Source organism: Pezoporus occidentalis, unplaced genomic scaffold, assembly GCF_034315485.1.
Source record: "Pezoporus occidentalis ecotype Australia unplaced genomic scaffold, CSIRO_AGI_Poc_V1 ctg162, whole genome shotgun sequence".
Lineage (NCBI taxonomy): Eukaryota > Metazoa > Chordata > Aves > Psittaciformes > Psittacidae > Pezoporus > Pezoporus occidentalis.
Window position 1 is genome coordinate 901,859 of NW_026913447.1, and position 18,779 is coordinate 920,637.

Here is an 18,779-nt window from a genome sequence, read left to right on the forward strand (position 1 = left end):
AATTCCAGCAATTCATACCACTTCTGTGCTAGGTGGGGAAGACTATCATCACTTTTTTTTTGTACTGCAAAAGCACACAGCAAACACTCCCCAACTCAGTCTCTGCATATACTTCCCATTACATCTGCAGTGATTTTCAAGTTGTCAAACTATAGTCCCAACCAAAATCAGTTAGGATCCTGGGACACTGTATGCACTTCTTTCAAAAATCTTACCAATTCACATACTTGATATGATGCTCAAGGTAACGTATTTTTGTTTTTTGTTACTTTTAGTTTGCATAAACTCGGAGAGAAACTCCAGGTGGAAGCAAGATTGAGAAAGTGAAGCCAAGAGGAGAATATCCTTACATCTGGGTGTTACCTGTGAATAAGTGAAGTGCATTTCAAACCAGTAATGCGTGTCCAGATTCAGCTTTTGCAATTATTTTTTAGACCTGTTGCCATAACACTACCACATATCACCCTGTGTGTCACCATCAGGACATAACAGGATTGTTACAGCTCTCATTAATTCACTGTCCAGCTCCTCGGATCCTCACGTGATTTTCTTATGCCACTATGCAACAGAAATTCATATTGCTCCTAAACCTCACTTATGGATAACAGCCACACCTTGGCATTGGGATTGAGATTTCCAGGACTCCCAAGTATAACAAAAGCAAAGCCACAGGATTCACCCACAGCCAGATGTCATTAACAGTGTATCTTGGGGTGCCCACCGACATGGATATATAATCCAACCTGTTTCCACAGAGATCACATCACTGTGAAACCAGCCCAGCAACTGGAAAGACAGATAAAGCTGTAAAACAGTTAATCAAAGCTGTATGTTTAGATGCCTAATACTAAAAATACAGCCTGTTCACTTCCCTGACCAGACTGCTTCCCTGATGGAGCTGGACCTCAGTGGTTCAAAGAAACAGGAAGGGAAGGAGAAAAATAATAGAAACACATGCGTTCTCCAGAGAAAGCCATTTCCTCAATATTTAATTCACAACTGAAAAAGAACATATGGCACTATGCCAAATCCTGGGTAATGCAGCTGAAGCCAAGAACAGCCTCTCACTGTATTCACCGATATCAACTCTCTATAAATACACAAATACATAAGCTGGCACCTGCTCAAGAACATGAGGCCAGAGCTGAGGACTTGGTTTTCTAAACAACAGATAACTATCCCAAATCTCATTCACTATTTGGAGCTGGTTTTTCTGGTCTCCCTAGAAAAAAAGGATGAGCGTCCCCCACTGTAAAGAGATATCATATAACAAGCAAACATTGTACATATTTAAGAGAGATTAATTCAAATACTATTGCATCAATTTAATCTTTTACAGGGAGGTGGTGTATATGTGGAAACCTATAGGAGACTTTTCTTATAGGGGAGCACATGACTTTCTTATTTGAATTCTGCAAACCAAGATTTATAGTCTACTTTAAAATTAAAGCTTACAAATTCAGCACTGCAGTCAAACAAGACATCACTTCCTTTCAACTTTAAGGAGGCTTTTTCCAACAAGGCTGCCTGCTTGTGTGTATTTCCTCACTAGTATTCATCGGTACAACCGTAATGTTGAGCGCAGACATGAGCCTCCACCTAAGTACTCTGTACACCAGGCAATGTGGCCCCAGCATGAGGACTTTGCAACTGAAGTGCAAGTTAAGAGAGAAGGTGTAGGCAGAAAAAAATAGGGCAATTAATTACGTCTGGAGAGCAAGCAGCAGTCACAGCCCATCAGTTGCCCACCTCCATCCTCATATGAGAGACAAGATGTACAGAAAGATTCCTGCTATCCCTTTGGACACAACGACACTCTGCCACAGCTAAGCCCTTTTTCTTCAGGTTAAGACTATGCTTTTGCCTGCCTGGACTGTTCAGCCATCCATCTGACCAGCTGGTACATGATGTGTACCCTGGGCATGCCAAACCCTTGCTCCACCTAGACAAGAGCATCCTTACTTCAAAGGGACTGAAATTCCTCTAGTGACAAACTCCTATCCACTTTAAAGCCAGGTGTGGACCAGAAGCCAACCACAAAATGGTCTGCTGAAACAAATTAATAAAAAGAAAACAACTGATATCTGGGATTTACTTTAAAAAGGCTGCCAATTTCAGGGAGTTAAGGCATTTTGTCAATGAAGGTTATTGTCCAGGAGAGAAAGCTAACCGCAAAGCCAGCCTTTGCTCTTGCACCTCATCCTCCCTCATGCTCTCTTCCTTGTTTTTCTTAATATCCTATTTTTGAAAAACTGTTAGATTTACTCACTGTCGTTCTGCTGGGGCAGATACAAGTTGCTCTTTTGTCTTAAAGATGAATTGAAGCAGAAACCTATTCAAGTCAAGGGAGATAGGCTGTGAAATGACAGCTAAAACTTGACAGGGCACAGCGACAACTGAGATGCAAGGGCAGGGAGGCACTGTTCCGTCTCACTGCCTTCAAGAGCTGCTCATTTTGTGTCTGTTTATTGCTTGCAACACTCTCCTGTGATTATCTAGAAATCAGCTTCAAACTCCTTGTGCCCGCTGCCAGCACGCAGGCAGAAAACTTCCAAGATACAGCCAAAACTTGCTCCTTCCATTACACACAGAACATGGGAATCGCCACTTCAGCAGATTTAGAGCCTTACCCACAGTCAGCTCACATCAAGGGGCTTTTACTGTCGCTGGTTTGCCAAGCTTTGGACCAAACCCATGACCTGACATTACCAGGTCCTAGCATGCTCCCCAGACTTCAGAGTGTGGCCAAAGTAGGAGGGGGATGAGCTGAAAATTGCCCTGCTCTAGGAAAGGGGAGCACCTCTGGGACCAGACTTTCCCCCTGCAAACATATGTGGAATTTATTCCTGGCTCTGTTCAACATGCTCACTGATTCCCTTCTGCAAGTTGGTACCAGCCATTTTACCCCTCTGTGGTTTTGGTTCCTGTATTAGCTTTTAACACTGTTCTCAAAGAATGCAATCAATGTAGCTAGGGAGCAGCACTGTTTTGAATCAGAAGTGAACTACTACAGAATAATAACAATTTACGGGAATTTTTCCTTCATGTATATTTTACACACGTACTATTTGCCTGTAACTTATCTCTAAAGGGCTTCAGGCCACCTATCAAGGAAAAAGAATCAGAGAATGTATTAATATGCTCCTGCAGTCAAAGCAAAATCCCCATGCTCATTATACATCTCTAATTTGAGAAAAGTGACTAATGCAAAGGATCACTAGCACACAGCACTATATTATTATTGCTTGTATACTGAATGGATCTTAACTATTAAAGGTATAGCTGCCATTAAAAATGAACTGCCTTTTTAGGATTTCCCACCTTCTAACAAACTATGTGGCCATTCATGTGATGAGTTACAAAACCATGTTCAGAAACCATACTTCTAGTATGGTGAAACACAAGAGATACTAAAGAAGTTCCTCTTTTCACCTGAACACACAGAAATGAAAGCATATTACTAAAGACCCCATTGGTACTCTTGTACTAACCTGTTATACAGTTGTACTGAATGCTTACATTTTAAGTTAGGGTCATGTAACTGTTTCAACAGCTTAATTGCATATATATATATAGTAACAAAAAAAGCCCAAACCCAGTGCTTTTGTTAGATATTAAGTTTCAAATGTCACCCAGCAAGTTTGCAAGTTTGTTTTTCAAGCAGGAACATATTTCAGTTTTCAGGATGACAAGAGTCACTCCTCCGAAAAAATCCATTCCACCTGCTAAAATAAGTCAACTGGTTTAAATAAATGCAGAGCTAGGACAAACAGGAAGGACATATTTTGTTAAATGTTTATCCTTGTACGATGTGCAATTGTTTTGGATTCTGGATTTTTAACATTATCACCAAACCACAAAAATCACAGAAAAAAATTTCTCTATTAAAGCTGTCAAGATCACACCTGTTCTCACGCAAAACTCAAGAGAAAAAAAAAATTGCTTTAGTACTGTAGAGAAAACTCATCTGTTCAAACTGAATTTACTTGTGCTACACTAGCTGGTGAGTGTAGCTGGGGGCGGGCTGATGAAATCTTTGGTGGGGTAAAAAGGATCCATCTGATAAAAGGACCATCTGATTTCTGCTTTGCAGCAGGTTTGCAAAGGCAACCCAGCAGAGCTTTTGCTTTACATACAGTCTTAACAGCTGGATAAAAACGAATGACTTAGGCACAGCCAAAAGTGGTGCTTAGCTCAAAAGCGTGCTCAGAGCTGGGATTAGTCACCCAAACTTCTTATTCAGTACCAGGCAAAAATTAGGCACACAAACCCATTCATAAGCACCAGCAGCCAGCCTCACCCTTGCCAGCTAAGCAGGTGAAGAATGAGGGATGGATGTGACCCCCTTACTCTCGTGCAGGCAGCTAACCAACTCCCAGCTGCATGGAGGTACAGTCAAGTCTTTACAAAACCCCACAGTGAGCCACTCCTTTCAAATCCCCTGTCCCTTTCATCTAAAAGCCCTGGGGCTACAACTGCTGTGCTAGCATGAGAGAAATTCAGGATAAAATCCCCAGTTTCAGTGAATCTGGACTCCACCCTTCCCTAAACTGTCTGCAGGGCACCCTGGGGAGCTGAAACTCAGGTGCTACGGGAGGAGGATGACCTGCCATAACTTGGGGTACCTCTGGGCTGGGAGTAAATAATTCGCCCAGCTGAGGCTGAGGTTGCCATGACAAATTATGTTTTTATTAAATACCAGGGTAAACGGGAATACAAACTTGTAAGCCTTAATGGCATGGAACTAGTGCAAACCCTCAGGCTATTAATCATGCTTCCATTGCAAATAATTTAAAAAATAATTACTTGGTTTCGTTCTTTGCTTTCTGGATACTGGATTAAGGTGTTAAACTGGCTGATTAATCATTCCTTCCCTGGTATACCTGGAAGGATCCCACTAGCATGGAAAGGAGAGATGCAGCAGCTGTATCTGAAGATATTTATGTGTACCTGTCAGCAGGCAGTAAACGTTCCAGCCCCACATCCAGAATGTGTCTGCCCACTCTCTAGCACCAGCACGGTAATTAACAGCTCAAAATATGAGAAATTAAAACCCCTCCAAAAGGCTAAAACCTCACTCTTACAGCTTCTTGCTTCCTTGCTAACTGTCTGATCCCCGAGATTCTGCCGGATTTTGCTTTCTAAGTGTTTAGTAATCTGCAGCCTGGTAGGCTAACTGGGTGCATTGTACAAACACGTGTCCCATCAAATGTAAATGCCCTCTTGCCTACTGAATGTTGCCTTGTTCCCAGCTGCTCCCAAAGGGCACCCAGAGCTCCTCACCTACCCTCCTCTCATTGTCCAGCTCACAGTTCTCATGCCCCTCTTACTCATTTGCTCTGGGACATAGACAGTCTTTGTCTTTTCAATCTGCCATGATATACTGGTTCTTCTCAGAACAGATTAGACCTTTTGATTTTGTCTCAGGCTGCTCCTCCTAATGAAAATATCTACTAAAGAGAAGGAAAGTTGTGAGTATCCTCCTGTGGGCTCCTATGGCTCCCAGTGTGCACAAGAACGCTGCCACCTTTATCCACACAGCCCATCCTCGTAGACTGACCACATTAACCCCTCTGCATTAGAGGAATTGCTAAATATCCACTGAAATAAAGATCAGGGCTGGAAGCATGGTACACTCCAGGTGGAGCACACCCAAGCCCTACTGCCTGTCTTTGCTCTGCACTCATACACCTGGGTGACTTGACTCACCTACTATGCCAGTGTGCCCTCCTGTTAGAAGATTTGTCCTTCTGGAGAGCGAGTCTTTCTCAAGAGCTACATTCATCTCCCAGCACTCAGCCATAAGAAATTAATGTGCTAATGAAGAAAGAGGTAACAGACTTCATAGAATCACAGAATGTTTGGGGTTTGAATGGACCTTAAAGATCATCTAGTTCTAAGCCCCTGTCACGGGCAGGGACACCTTCCACTAGAACAGGTTGCTCAAAACCCCATCCAAGCTGGCCTTGAAGACTGCCAGGGATGGGACAGACCCAGCTTCCTGGGGCAAACTCTTCCATTCTCACCACCCTCATAGTGAAGAATTTCTTCCTAATATATAATCTAAATCTACTCTCTTTCAGTTTAAAGCCATCCTCCCTTATCACATCCTACATGCCTTTGTAGAAAGCCCCTCTCCAGATTTCTTGTAGGCCCCTATAGTCACTGGAAGGCTGCTACACGTCTCCCCAGAGCCCATTCTTCTCCATGCTGTACAAGCCCAACTTTCTCATCCTGCCTTCATATGAGCGGTGCTCCAGCCATCTGATCACTTGAGGGCTTACTGATTGCCACCTATACTGTTCTTTTACTAAGACTTGTCACCCTAATGTCATTAAGATAGACCTTGCCCTGCTATAATTCAGGATCACCTTCACCATCTGAATAGCTCAAATGGGCACAGGAAAGCTTTCCTCAACCACCTCAGTGCAGGACTCCATCTATGGAGGCAACATCTCTTCTGCCCTGGAGCTCTCAAACAAGGAATAAGCATTTCTGGCCTTGAAGAACTGTCCTCCCTTTATGCCCCTAAAGAAAACAAAACATGTCTCCTTCCGCCAACCCCTGTCACCCTCCAATTAAACTGTTTGGCTCAGCCAGATTTCAAACACTGAACTCTTAACCCAGTCTGTGTTATCGCAGCATAAGGCTACCAGCACAGGTGAACCCTCCGCAGCACCCACAGTACTGAGGCTGCAGCTTCCAACCAGACCATCCAGCCAGAACACCACTCCCATGAGAAAACAGATTCCAGCTGCCTGCCCAGGATGGTGCTGCTGGATGCGACAGCATCCTGACATGGGACAGGTTTGGCTCAGCCAAACCTCCCACTTCATGCCTTGTTGAGCTGAGAGGTTTTTTTCAGCTAAAAAGGAAATGTTCAACCGAGTGTTATTTTCATAAGCCACTCATGGAACAAGGCTTGTAGGAGAAGGTATTAGTTACAAGTAAGCCAGCTTTCATTTCATAAACACCTTTCATTTGTCAAGTGTCATTTTGAGCAAAATAAGATATATAGTGTCCTCTTGCCTTCACTCAAACACCTCTGAGCCAAACCCGAGGGCCATGTGACACCAGTATCAAAAAATTCTCTGAATTTACATAAAAAGAATACCTTAATGGCATAAATTACCTTTTGGATCATTAGCAATGCAAATGGCATGGAGAGGCATTAAGACCAAAACCAGGTTATAAACTTTGCTGAAAGGCGTATTTTTCACACTTTTTTAGTGGAAAATAAGGTGTATTTCTAGTAAGTACTTCAAAGGGAGAGTGCTTTGCCCATAAATGTCTCAGTGTCTGTTTAGTAAAGTGGAATGTGAATATCTGTGAAACCCAAGTGAAAACATGGGGCTATAGAAAATATACAACATATATGTGAACATCAATTCTAAACTTTTACATTCCCAAAGAGTTCAGATGTTACTATTTTCAGACACACCTACAGTTTTATGCTATCTAATGGTATCTAATTTTGAAGCTGCCATGGTTTAAGGCAGCTTCAAAATTATGCTTAGACAGGCTAGAATAACTAAACAGAAAACCTCTGGAAGAGAGAAGGATAATTTATTTCTTCTACTGTCTTTTATGACATCTGTTAATGGCAAATAGCATACTGTTACACTCCAGTTTTGCCTAAGACCCCAGTGTGGAAGACACTTGTCTTTCATATCACGGAGAAAGCATTAACTTCGGCAAAAAAAGAAGTGTCTGCTGTATTCACCAAATTTAGCAGTCCAGAGTTCAACAGTGCTCTCACAGAAACTGAGGAACTCTCATTAATTCCAAGGGGTGAAGGTCACAAAAATCCTAAATATGTTTTACTAATAGAATTCATCTTGTTAATAAGCTGGCATGTGAACCCGTTTTTTCCGGCTGCTGAAAGGAGCTTGTGGTTTGCTTTTATTCTTCTGAACACAATTAGCAAAGCACTCCAGCGGCTGAATAGACCTATTCAGTTGAACAAATTATTCCCAGGCAGGGCTTTTTTTGTAGAAGGTTTTCTTTTTTGTTTTTGAATCTCCCCAAAACTCCCATCCTGGTGCAGTCAGAAGAGACACAAAAGCCTGCCTGTCATTAGTCTTGCCTGCCTGTGCCTGAAGAAAGACAAGTGGGACCTTACACTGCTGAATACATTACATTTTCAGCATCTCTCACAGTGACATGACTGAATTGCTCACTTCTCCCAACCCTTATCTTAGTTGGTGTACAATCCTAATTAAAAGGCTGACGTAAGGCATACACACAAGGAAGAGTCTGGCACGGATGTTATGGATGAGATGATAAACTTTATAAGCATAGCTACCTCCCACATAGCTTTTGTAGTTAACTGTTGGAGTTTGAACAGTTGTTCTTATGGGCACCATATCTCATTTCAAAGGGCTAAAAATGCTCAATAAAACAGACTTGCCCTTTCTAATAGGTAGCAGCATTTCACTGATGTAGTTAATCTGTGTAGCTCATTCTTTCACTGAGATAACTTTGCAGGCAAATTGGGCTCAAGTTCTCTTCTCTTGCTGCTCATTTTCAGTGTGAAGAGGGCTGTGGGTAGGGTAAAAATCCACACATACATCTCGTGAACAATGCTGTCATGTAATTAACACAGCAGAACTTTTGTTTAATTAGTTACATTTTCAGCCTTTAAATGAGAAAAAAAACAACCAAGCCATGGGTGGTCTGTAACCTCAGAAGAGCAAATACACCATGCTGTAAAATCATCCCAGCTCAGAATACTAGGTTGGACATAAAAAAAGCATTTATTGAATCCTAAGCCTGAGTCAGGAACAGAAGGTGCATTAAGAGCTTCCCAACTGTAGCTTACCACCAATTCATTAAGAGTTCGGCATTATTTAATAAAAATGGCTTATGCATCTACTTTAACTGAAACACTATTTATTCATAAACATTTTTAACTAGAGTATCTGTTGGGACTTATTCACACACCAGTTCAGGGACAGTTTCAAATTCTTCCTTCAAGTAAATGCATTCAATTCTCATTGCTGTCTGCCTCACTTAGGCTGCAAGTCTGCAAGCAGAGCTAGGCCTATATTTTGCAATTAAACGAAGGATCTCAAATAGTTTACAGAGACCAGGACACGTTGCTATTAATGTCTTGGTAAAGTATTAACATTACAGAAGTGAGAAAACTCCTATAATTTGTGTAATAGCATTAAAATGATTCTACTGTCCTTATGCCTGAATCCCAAATTTGAAAATAAATCCTCTTTTTTTGGCTATTTTATCATAGAATCACAGAATGGTTTGTGTTGGAAGGTGCCTTAAAGCTCATCAAGCTCCAATTTCCTGCCTTGGGCAGGGATACCGTCCCCTAGACCAGGTTGCTCAAATCCCCATCCAACCTGGCCTTGAACACTGTCAGGGATGGGGCAGCCACAACTTCTCTGGGCACCCTGTGCCAGTGCCTCAGCACCCTCACAGGGAAGAACTTCTGCCTAAGAGCTCACCTCAGTCTCCCCTCTGTCAGTTTAAACCCATTTCTCCTTGTCCTGTCACTACATGGCCTTGTAAAAAGCCCCTCTCCAGCTTTCCTGTAGCCCCCTTTAGGTACTGAAGGTCTCCTGGGAGTCTTCCCCAGCTCTCGGCCTGCTCCTACACCAGAAAAGTCTGCTTCATCAGAGAAGTTTGTCTCCAGGTAGGCACTAAATAAAATGGTCAGACCTTCTACAGAACTAGAGTTGTCTCTTGAACAAAAATCATGATACTACTGAGTGCTGAAACAAGGGCTGAGCAGATCTGAGGCTTCAGCCCACAGTTTTTCCAGTTGCATTAACAGGACAGTAACCGCTTCCAGACTCTGAAAGTGGTGACCAAGCAAAGTAGTAATATTTGCTAATGGACTCAGGCAGCTGTTGCAAAGGGATGTTGCAATGGGACATTGCAGACAGGGAACATCATCATTTTTAGCCTCACCCTATGCAACTACTACCTATCCAAACACTTATAAGCTGGTTTCTCAGAACCTCTCTGCCACTCTTATTTTTGAAGCTTGAGGGAACTTTTTGCTTTACAAGAGAGATACCTTTACAAGAGAGAGAGGAGTAAGAGAAATTCTACACTTTCCAGCTCACTCACAAGGGACAAGTTTTTCCACCTTCCCCACTTCCACAGCATAACACACATGCAGAAACAACAGCATTTCCTGACCTTGTAAAGATGTACCCATAACAGATTTTTTTTCTTTTCTGTGTAATCTCACAGCTGGACATGAAGATGGCCAACACTCTGACCCGTTACTCCTCCAAGGGCCGTATGTGTTCTCCATTTGGCAACTGGACAGCTGCTGCTTTAGGACTTTGCCCTTTTTGTCTCCCTTATCTTTCCTTCTGTCATCTGCTTATTTTCCATTTTTATGGTATTCTTTTTTGGTAGATAATAATGTCTTCAGGATTAGTGCTGGTAAGAGGCCAGGACAAAATGGCAGCACTAACGACTTTTGTTTGAGTTAGGGTCAAAGAAAGATAATTTAGACCACAGACCTGGGGCCCCATTTTCCCATGACATTGGACAAATCCACACAGAGAAGCAGAAACACTGAATACTTCAAATCCAAACCTCCCTGAGTTTATCCTCTTGGTACACAGCTTGCAGAAAAAGATGAGGATTATATTTCAACACCCATGGACAGGACTCGAGATGGACTGTACCACTGACTATTCTTTCTGCATATTTTTTTTGTTTTCAGGAGCAGAATCCAGCATGGAAAAATCCACCTCTGTGGCTTCCCACCCCCTCAGCTGAAGGACCTCTCCTCCTAAGCTTCCCTTGGGGGACACAGACTTACTTAGCACATGCACGGGCCAAAATTGCTGCTTTCCTCCCATGCTGCCAAAAGATGTGCTGTTAGTGACATGCCCACTGCTCACATACCTTTCAGAGAGGAAGGAACTGGCCCTCAGTTTGGCTTTTTATTTTTCCCCATTATTTTTTAATTATTTTTTTTTTAAGCCTGAAGGTTAAATGCTTCTCCTCTGAGCACAGCAGCAGGGCAATCAGTTAAGGGAATATGCAGTATCTCTTTCCCACTGGCCAAAGAGGGGAACTGTAAAATTCATCATAAATGACGAAAAGTAAGGCAGATAGTTAAAATTCACACACTGTTAATGAAGTAACGCAGCTAACGGCTTTTCATGTACTCAACCCTAGGGTACTCCTCTTAAAGAGATTTTATTTTCCCACAGGGTTAGGAGGATGAGAAAAAGCAGGTAGGGGAGGCTCTGCTGAAATCTATGTGAATTAAGCATCCATGTAATACCAGGACACCCTGCATTTGAAACCAGACCTCCTTCCCATGATCTGTAGCTGCTCCACAGGGAAACCCAGATCCCTATGGCCTCCACTATTAGCTTCCCATGAGGACTGATAGCAAGAAGCTGTGGTAGGTGTGCACAGATCCTCCTTCTTCTGCAACATGGAGAGACTGGGAAGGGTGCAGAAAGCCAGGTGGGAAACGAAAAGTGGGAAGAGGAGTAGGAGAAGCAGCAGCAGCAAGAGGGCCCCATGCCACTGCCTGGCCCCAGCAAAGGGTGATGGTTTTGTGAGGGAGTGGTTGGAGCAAGATGAAAAGCTCTGGATCACATGTGGGAGTGGGATACAGGGAAAGGCAGCCCCAGAGCCAGGCAGAAGGTGCTCAAGGATTAGTAGGGAGCACAGCACCTGCACAGTTGCCCTGGGACAGCCAGGAGCACTGCCAGCATGGATGGCTGATTGCACAAGCAACTGTGAAGTGAGGAAAGAGAAAAGAGGCCTTCTGGCAGTGCTGATGCTGCTGTGCAAGGAGTCTCCCTGACAAACATTAGTCTGCAAAATCTCCTCCCTGCTGACATGGGAGGATTTGCTTTCTCATGCATTCTGCTTGACCGCAACAGCTCTTGCATCTATCCAGTGTTTACCAACACTGAACTTGCATAAGGTTTGCAGTGGGTCCCCATCCTAAAGAACAGCAAAGCATATCCCTGCCTGTCCCAAAACCACCCTCAGACCACTTCTCTCATCTAGGGAAATGTCAAACTGCCCAGACTAGAAAAGCCACAAAACTGTGGGTGACTGGATTTCTGATACTCAAATTTCTCACAAACCACAACGTAAAGCACATGGCAGATTTTCAAGGTATGTATCTGTTAATTGACACCTGCAAAAGGGCACATGGAGGGAAAAATGGAGGAACAGCACAAATTACAGTCTTATACCTTGTTAAAAACTCATTTAGCAGGTTCTCCAGAAAGCAGCATCTTGAAATCAGCAGTTGGGATTTATCCAGTAACTCAAGGCAAAGAATGACAAAAAAAGGCCACTTCTGCAGCCTAGACTTTCAAAGATTCACAGGAGTAACATGTCAGTAATGTGATTCAAACTTAACGTTTAGATTAGATCAGGGTGGCGAGGCACGGGAACGTGCTGCCCAGAGGAGTTGTGGCTGCCCCATCCCTGGCAGTGTTCAAGACCAGGTTGGACAGGGCTTGAAGCAACCTAGCAGAAGATGTCCCTGCCCATGGAAGGGGGTTGGAACTGGATGAGCTTTGAGGTCCCTTCCAACCCAAACCATTCTATGATTTTAGTAAAATATTTCAATAAAATATATTCAAGTTCTAAGAAGCATCAGTTTTCTGAAGACACCTGAGGTTATAGAATGAACTGCAGGAAAGGTCATTAACACCAAATTTAAATTCATTGCTTATGCTTTGAAGTAAAGATGGTGCCTCCACCTGTGAGGGACATATTGCTTAAAGCAGAGATGAGATAGGTTCCTAAGTGAGAGCTGGCAAATGAGGAAGTTGGGTTGCTTTCTTGAGTTTCTGGCATAAATTCCTAGCTCTCATTTCCTACAGTTAAAGACTGACCAAACTCTCTTCAAGCCTCTTTTCTTTATAAATGAATCTGGAAAGTTCACTCCCCATAATTAGGAAAGCTGACTCTCTGTAAAGTGCTTGTATCAGCATGCAGAAGTCCTTTTAGGTATGTGCTATACATTCTCACTTTCACAGAAGACTTTTCTGTGAAGATGCCTAACAAACTAGCTTAGCAGGAACTCAAAAGCAATTTTCAGAGACAACCTAAATGTGCTTTGTTAAGAAATAAGACTTCCTTTCTCATTCAGATCAAGAAAAGCTTCATCAGATGCAATACAGAGAGTAATTTTCTGAGACCTAGTTCTATCAAAAAAAAAAAAAAAATTATTGAAAGAAACCAAACAAGAATAATACAGATTTTTTTGCCTGTTAAAAAAGACAAGTGATTGACAAGAGATGTAGAGAGACCTGGCAATCTGCCTTTCCCCAGTGTTGCTGCTGATAAGAGGATGAACACAGTGCAAGTGGTCATGGATGGCAATGTATAGACCTGGTGCACCTAGACCAAGTCTACTTTCACTATTTCCATTATCCACCAGGAGAAAAAGAAGAAATAAATACATAGAAGATATTATACACGCAGCAGCAGGATTTTATAACTAACCCAGGTCATTCTGTCCTGATAAGGTCTCACAGCTACTTTTGCTTTAATTAGATGTGTGGTTTTGAAGATGCTAAGACCTGAAGACTGTCATCATGTACTTACATAGTCATCCTCATGCAGACCTTGCTTCTGAACAGAACTTTTCACCTCCAGGGAAAATTTCTCAAACTCAGGCTTCACGGTCCTTAGCAGAGTGACGGTTTGGAGGTATGAGTATGCTTTCTTGGCTTCAAGGTCATGTTTGTCTCCTCTTCTCCAAGAGCCATTTCCTAAAAGGAAAACAAGAGTATTTCCAACTCCATATGAGGTACTATTACAGGGTTGCCTTCACTTTTCCTCCCAGAAGACCCCTCTACTGCACCTTGGGGAAATGGCAGAATACAAGAGAGAACTGAACCTGCTCCAAGACATGCAGGAAACCAGGCAGGGAAGAATGGCTGTTCGGAAGTAAACCTGCAAACATATGGACAACCTTACTCCCATGCTGCGCTTGCTTATTTTTAAAGGGTGGGATGAAGCCTAAGTGTAAGAAAACATCTCTGAGTGAAAAACGTGCCAGATCTCAAACACAGAGATATTTAAGTGAGGAAGGATTCAGCCACAAAATTTGTTACACATCACTCCATCAGTGACACTCTTGGGCAGTCAGAAAAGCATCAGTAAAGTCAGTAGTATGATCATCACTTTTTTCCTTTTTTGACAATAAACGTAATTGGAGAATTGCTCAGCTTCCTCAAAGAGAAGGAACAAAGGACCTGCACTTCTCTGGAGGACAAGTCTTTCCTCCTGCTGCTTCTGGCCCTGGGGCAGCTCTTATCATTCCCAGCACAGGGTGGGAGGCACAGGACCACCCGAGCTCTTTTGCCTCACTTTTCTACCACAGGAAAGCCTTATTTACCATAGCTCAGCATTAGCTGAGCTACTCTTTCCCAATACGAAGTTCAACTGGTCAAAATTACTTATGCCAGGACTTTATTTATCAGACCTGATGAAAACACTGGAGAGCAGCTAACATCCTACTGTCCAGTTTTGGTCTCAGAGGTAGTACTACCCCCTTCAGTGTTTGCACCCTGCCCTTGTTACTGCTTTTGAAAATGAAGAAATGCACATCTGGCAGTGGTAAGCTAGGACACCTTGCTAGCTTCCCCACAAGAGGGTACAAGTCCTGCCACAGCTTTAAAGATGAAATCCTCTGCCCCAGCTGGGGTTACCTGCATTTCAGAGGTGCAGTATTCAAGAAACATGCAGAGACTACAGCACAGGGGGCTTTGCTATAGCTTTGATTTACAAATGGAGGTTAAAATGAGAAGGATTATAGACAGGGGGGTCTGTAGTCCCCTCATCTAATGATAGTGTTGGTAGAATGTGAGTAAGTTTCTGTCCTGGACACTATGCATACTTGTTTATAAAAATCCTGGCACTGGGAGCAGTGATACATACACTTGCATAACAGCGTTCCGAGAATAATTTACGTATTTAAATTCCTCCATGGACTATTTTGTGGGAGGTCGTCTTGCCACAGTGCTTATGTGCAATTATTGCAGCTTTGGCATCTAGTGTGTCTGCTCTTCTGAAAAATTAAAAATATTCAGAACAGAGGGCAGCAGCAAACTGCAACACAGTCATCTGAACTTCACGGCACAATGCCAATCTTCCAATCAAGCCCAGTCTTGGGTTTTGTATCTTTTATAAGGTATACAATCTACTACTGCCAGGCACTGGTAACAAGGAATTTTAAGGGAATTTCTCTACATTTCTCCTTTATGCTTGCTTTCCACATGTGATGACCATCTGCACAAAAGTTAACTTCTGGGGCACAGTCGTTTCACTCTCTATGGAAAACACATCCACAGAAAAACAGGTTTAAAGGAATTATTAGTAATGTCAGGAAATGCCATGTTCTAACTACACTACATCACAAGACAGAGAGTTTTTATTAATCCCTTGGAAAAGCAACAAGACTGGACTACCTGTGATGCAGAGGAGGATGGTGCTGAGGCTCCCACACAAAAGTGGGGCAAACAGATATTGCATGGAGGTCCCACACCAGGATGGCACAGCACTGCCCTGCTGGGACAAAGTGCCGCCTACGGGGGGCTGCATCACTGCAGACACCCACCCCACATCAGCTGTGACACCAGGGTCCCTCCTGGGACAGTGTGCTGAGCCTGGGGACTGCATACTGCTTCATACAACTGTCACTACCTCCTAGCAAATACCATCCCTGAAAGCAAAACCATTCCAAAAACCAGCATCCCCACCTCCTGCAAACACTGTTCTTATGTGACCAAAATTAGAATAATGGAATAGTTAGGGTTGGAAAGGACCATAAGATCATCTAGTTCCAAGCCCCCTGCCATGGGCAGGGACACCTCACACTAAACCAGGTCACCCAAGGCTCTGTCCAACCTGGCCTTGAACACCACCAGGCATGGAGCATTCACAGCTTCCTTGGGCAAACCATTCCAGTGCCTCACCACCCTCACAGTAAAGGACTTCTTCCTTATATCCAATCTAAACTTCCCCTGTTTAAGTTTTAACCCATTACCCCTTCTGCTATCACTACAGTCCCCAATGAAGAGTCCCTCCCCAGCATCCCTATAGGCCCCCTTCAGATACTGGAAGGCTGCTATGAGGTCTCCACGCAGCCTTCTCTTCTCCAGGCTGAACAGCCTCAACTTTCTCAACCTCTCTTCATACAGGAGGTGCTCCAGTCCCCTGATCATCCTCGTGGCCCTTCTCTGGACTTGTTCCAACAGTTCCACGTCCTTTCCATTTTGAGGACACCAGAGCTGCACACAATACTCCAGGTGAGGTCTCACAAGAGCAGAGCAGAGGGGCAGGATCACCTCTTTGGACCTGCTGGTCATGCTCCTTTTGATGCAGCCCAGGATACGGTTGGCTTTCTGGGTTGCAAAAAGCTGGACGGACAACTCTAAAGTGTCCCAGCCATCTTCAGTACTTCCCAGGTAGTCACCCTGAGCTCATTTCAGCCAAGGCAAGGAAACCATCAGTTGCAGGGGATGATTCATCTGAGACACTATGGATAGCTAAAGATGAGGTGAATCATTGTCCAGGGGCACCTGCTTCTCTCCTGTGACTCCAAAGGGGGCCCACCTCACACACAGACTTGTACCTGTGGCCAGATGAATCACTTCTGATACATTTCTACTCTCTGAGATGAAACACAGCAGTAGCACAGCGGTAACGAGCCACTGCCATCAGATAGAGGGGTTATTTGATCAGTGATTTCTAGTAAAGTGAAGCCTGCAAAGCTCCCAGTGTCTACAGAAGGGCCAAAACTTCAGTGTTTTGTGACTGCTGACAAGGGTAGACCTTCAGCTTTTTGCTCTGGTGCTGATTAAGGTTGCAATGCCAAATGGTTTTCCCTGTGCCACAAAGGATAACATCACTCCAAATTCAACTCAACAAAAAGAAAACCTTGATTCTAACCATTGGTTCTAATCTCATTCTGCAACTTCATGTTTTACTTATTTAACTGATGTCCTTACTACCTGTCAAAACTTGGAACTGCTTTAGCTAAGCTAGACAATACATGGAGCAGGACCTGTACTTCCGTACATATCTGTATCTCTGAATTTAAACAGCTACATACCGAGCTCTTCAACAAACATTACTGTTTACTGTAAAATGATCTTAAACGTGGTAGATGAGTAACAAAAAGTTTATGCAAAAGAATTTAGCTCACAATTATCTGATTTCTTAAACAAAATACATCATCCTCTTGTGAATTCAGCTGTTCCTATTGGTTTGCTTTTTGGGGCTTAGAAGAAAGAAAAAAAAACAAGTTTTCGTCCTTTCTCAACTCCCACTTGATTTTCAATTTGAAATGAATTTGTCATTGTAGTGGATAAGGCAGCCCATAGGGTGGAAATTATCTTCTCTGCACCTGCAAAAGAGGGTGCTCCTTTCAAAAGCCATGTTGACACTTCAGCAAAACCTAGTTCCCAGGCAGGAACTCTCCTTAGCTTCAGCCACCTGATGCTGTTTAAAACTCAGCAAAAACCACTGCTCCAGTATTACTTTAACTGAGACAGCTGTAAGCAGCTGAGAGCAAGTTTAGTCCCTGCCACACAATCCCATGATATCAAATGTAATTCAGTGTAGGGACATTTCAAAATGCAAATGTATTTAATTTACATTTAAAGTCATATTTTAAATTGACAAATCTGATTCTTTTTACTCAGGGGTGGAATCAGCCACCTTTACCCACTCTACTCTAGTAAATCTGGACAGTCCATGTCCCATCCAGCGCTTTCCTTTCAACACAGCACTACTGAACATTTTTGCAGATGCAGTTTCTGATCAAAAGCTAAAACAAATTAGATATGTGGATCCCCCAGCACAGAGATGACTTCTGGAGACCCAGGCCTTGTGGCTGCCCATGGCTCTGGCCATTGCTGGTGCCTCCTTTCAGCCACCTTCACGAACCGCAGGCCACGGGCAGCGAGGAATACCCTGCCCTGAGATGTGACAGTGACAAGCTGGGGATTGTGCAAGCTACCCAGAGCTGAGCACACACGCCACAGCACGGGGTGCCCACACCTGGCTGCTACAACCATTGCCTTCTTCTGGTGCTGCTCCCCCTAAATCTAAGCAAGTAACACCTATAGTGTATTTGGGACCTTGTGATCCACCAGTGGCACCTAGAGTCATCAGCTCTTTTTCACTTCTTGAAATATCAGAGCCCCAGGGGAAGATAACTGCAACCGCAGGGAGAGACAGTGGAATATTTTGGGACTCGGTGCCGCATATTTTGAGCCTAACAGATCTAAAAATATTACCAGGCTTACAGAAGATTTTGTAACATACTTGGTCAGGAAGAATATTACCATATGATGAGCTGTTGAAGAGTTCAATATTGAAGAAAGCGTAGTCCCCATTGGTCATTCCTTGCCGATGAGCAGCCAGCATGATGTCCCTGATTGTGTCACCTCTGGCACACATGATTACAACTGGTGGAAGAAAATGAGGAACACAGATAAGAGGCAGTTCAAGAACTTCAGGGAACAGGCTGTTAAGGCATGAGCGCTGCTGGAGACAGTGACCCCAGCTGTCCTCTCAGTATTGCAACAAACATGCCAACACAGATAGCAAACAAAGCTCATTTCCCAGGCTGCTGATGGAAGACAGGTACCAAACATGGACGCTTCCTCCTTCCTTGTCTCCTCTGAAAATAATTAAATAGAGCCTCTGTGTGACCCAAGTTCTTTTTATCCCTCCAACATGTGATAAGTTCTGGCCTCAAAGTTCTTCAACTGCATGTATTTGTGGAGTCGATTGCAACC

The 18,779-nt window shown here is 43.4% G+C and overlaps 1 protein-coding gene across 2 annotated transcripts in view; it reads right to left on the minus strand.

Annotated features, from left to right (window-relative positions):
- Window positions 1–18,779, minus strand: part of NPR3 (natriuretic peptide receptor 3) — a 41,712-nt gene that overhangs the window by 17,689 nt on the left and 5,244 nt on the right. For both annotated transcript variants that reach the window (XM_062612888.1, XM_062612887.1), the window contains exons 2-3: window positions 18,324–18,446; window positions 13,573–13,739 (exon numbers count right to left, since the gene is read on the minus strand). In XM_062612888.1, coding sequence (XP_062468872.1) covers window positions 13,573–13,739; window positions 18,324–18,446 — 290 coding nt within the window. The remainder of the gene's footprint in view (window positions 1–13,572; window positions 13,740–18,323; window positions 18,447–18,779) is intronic.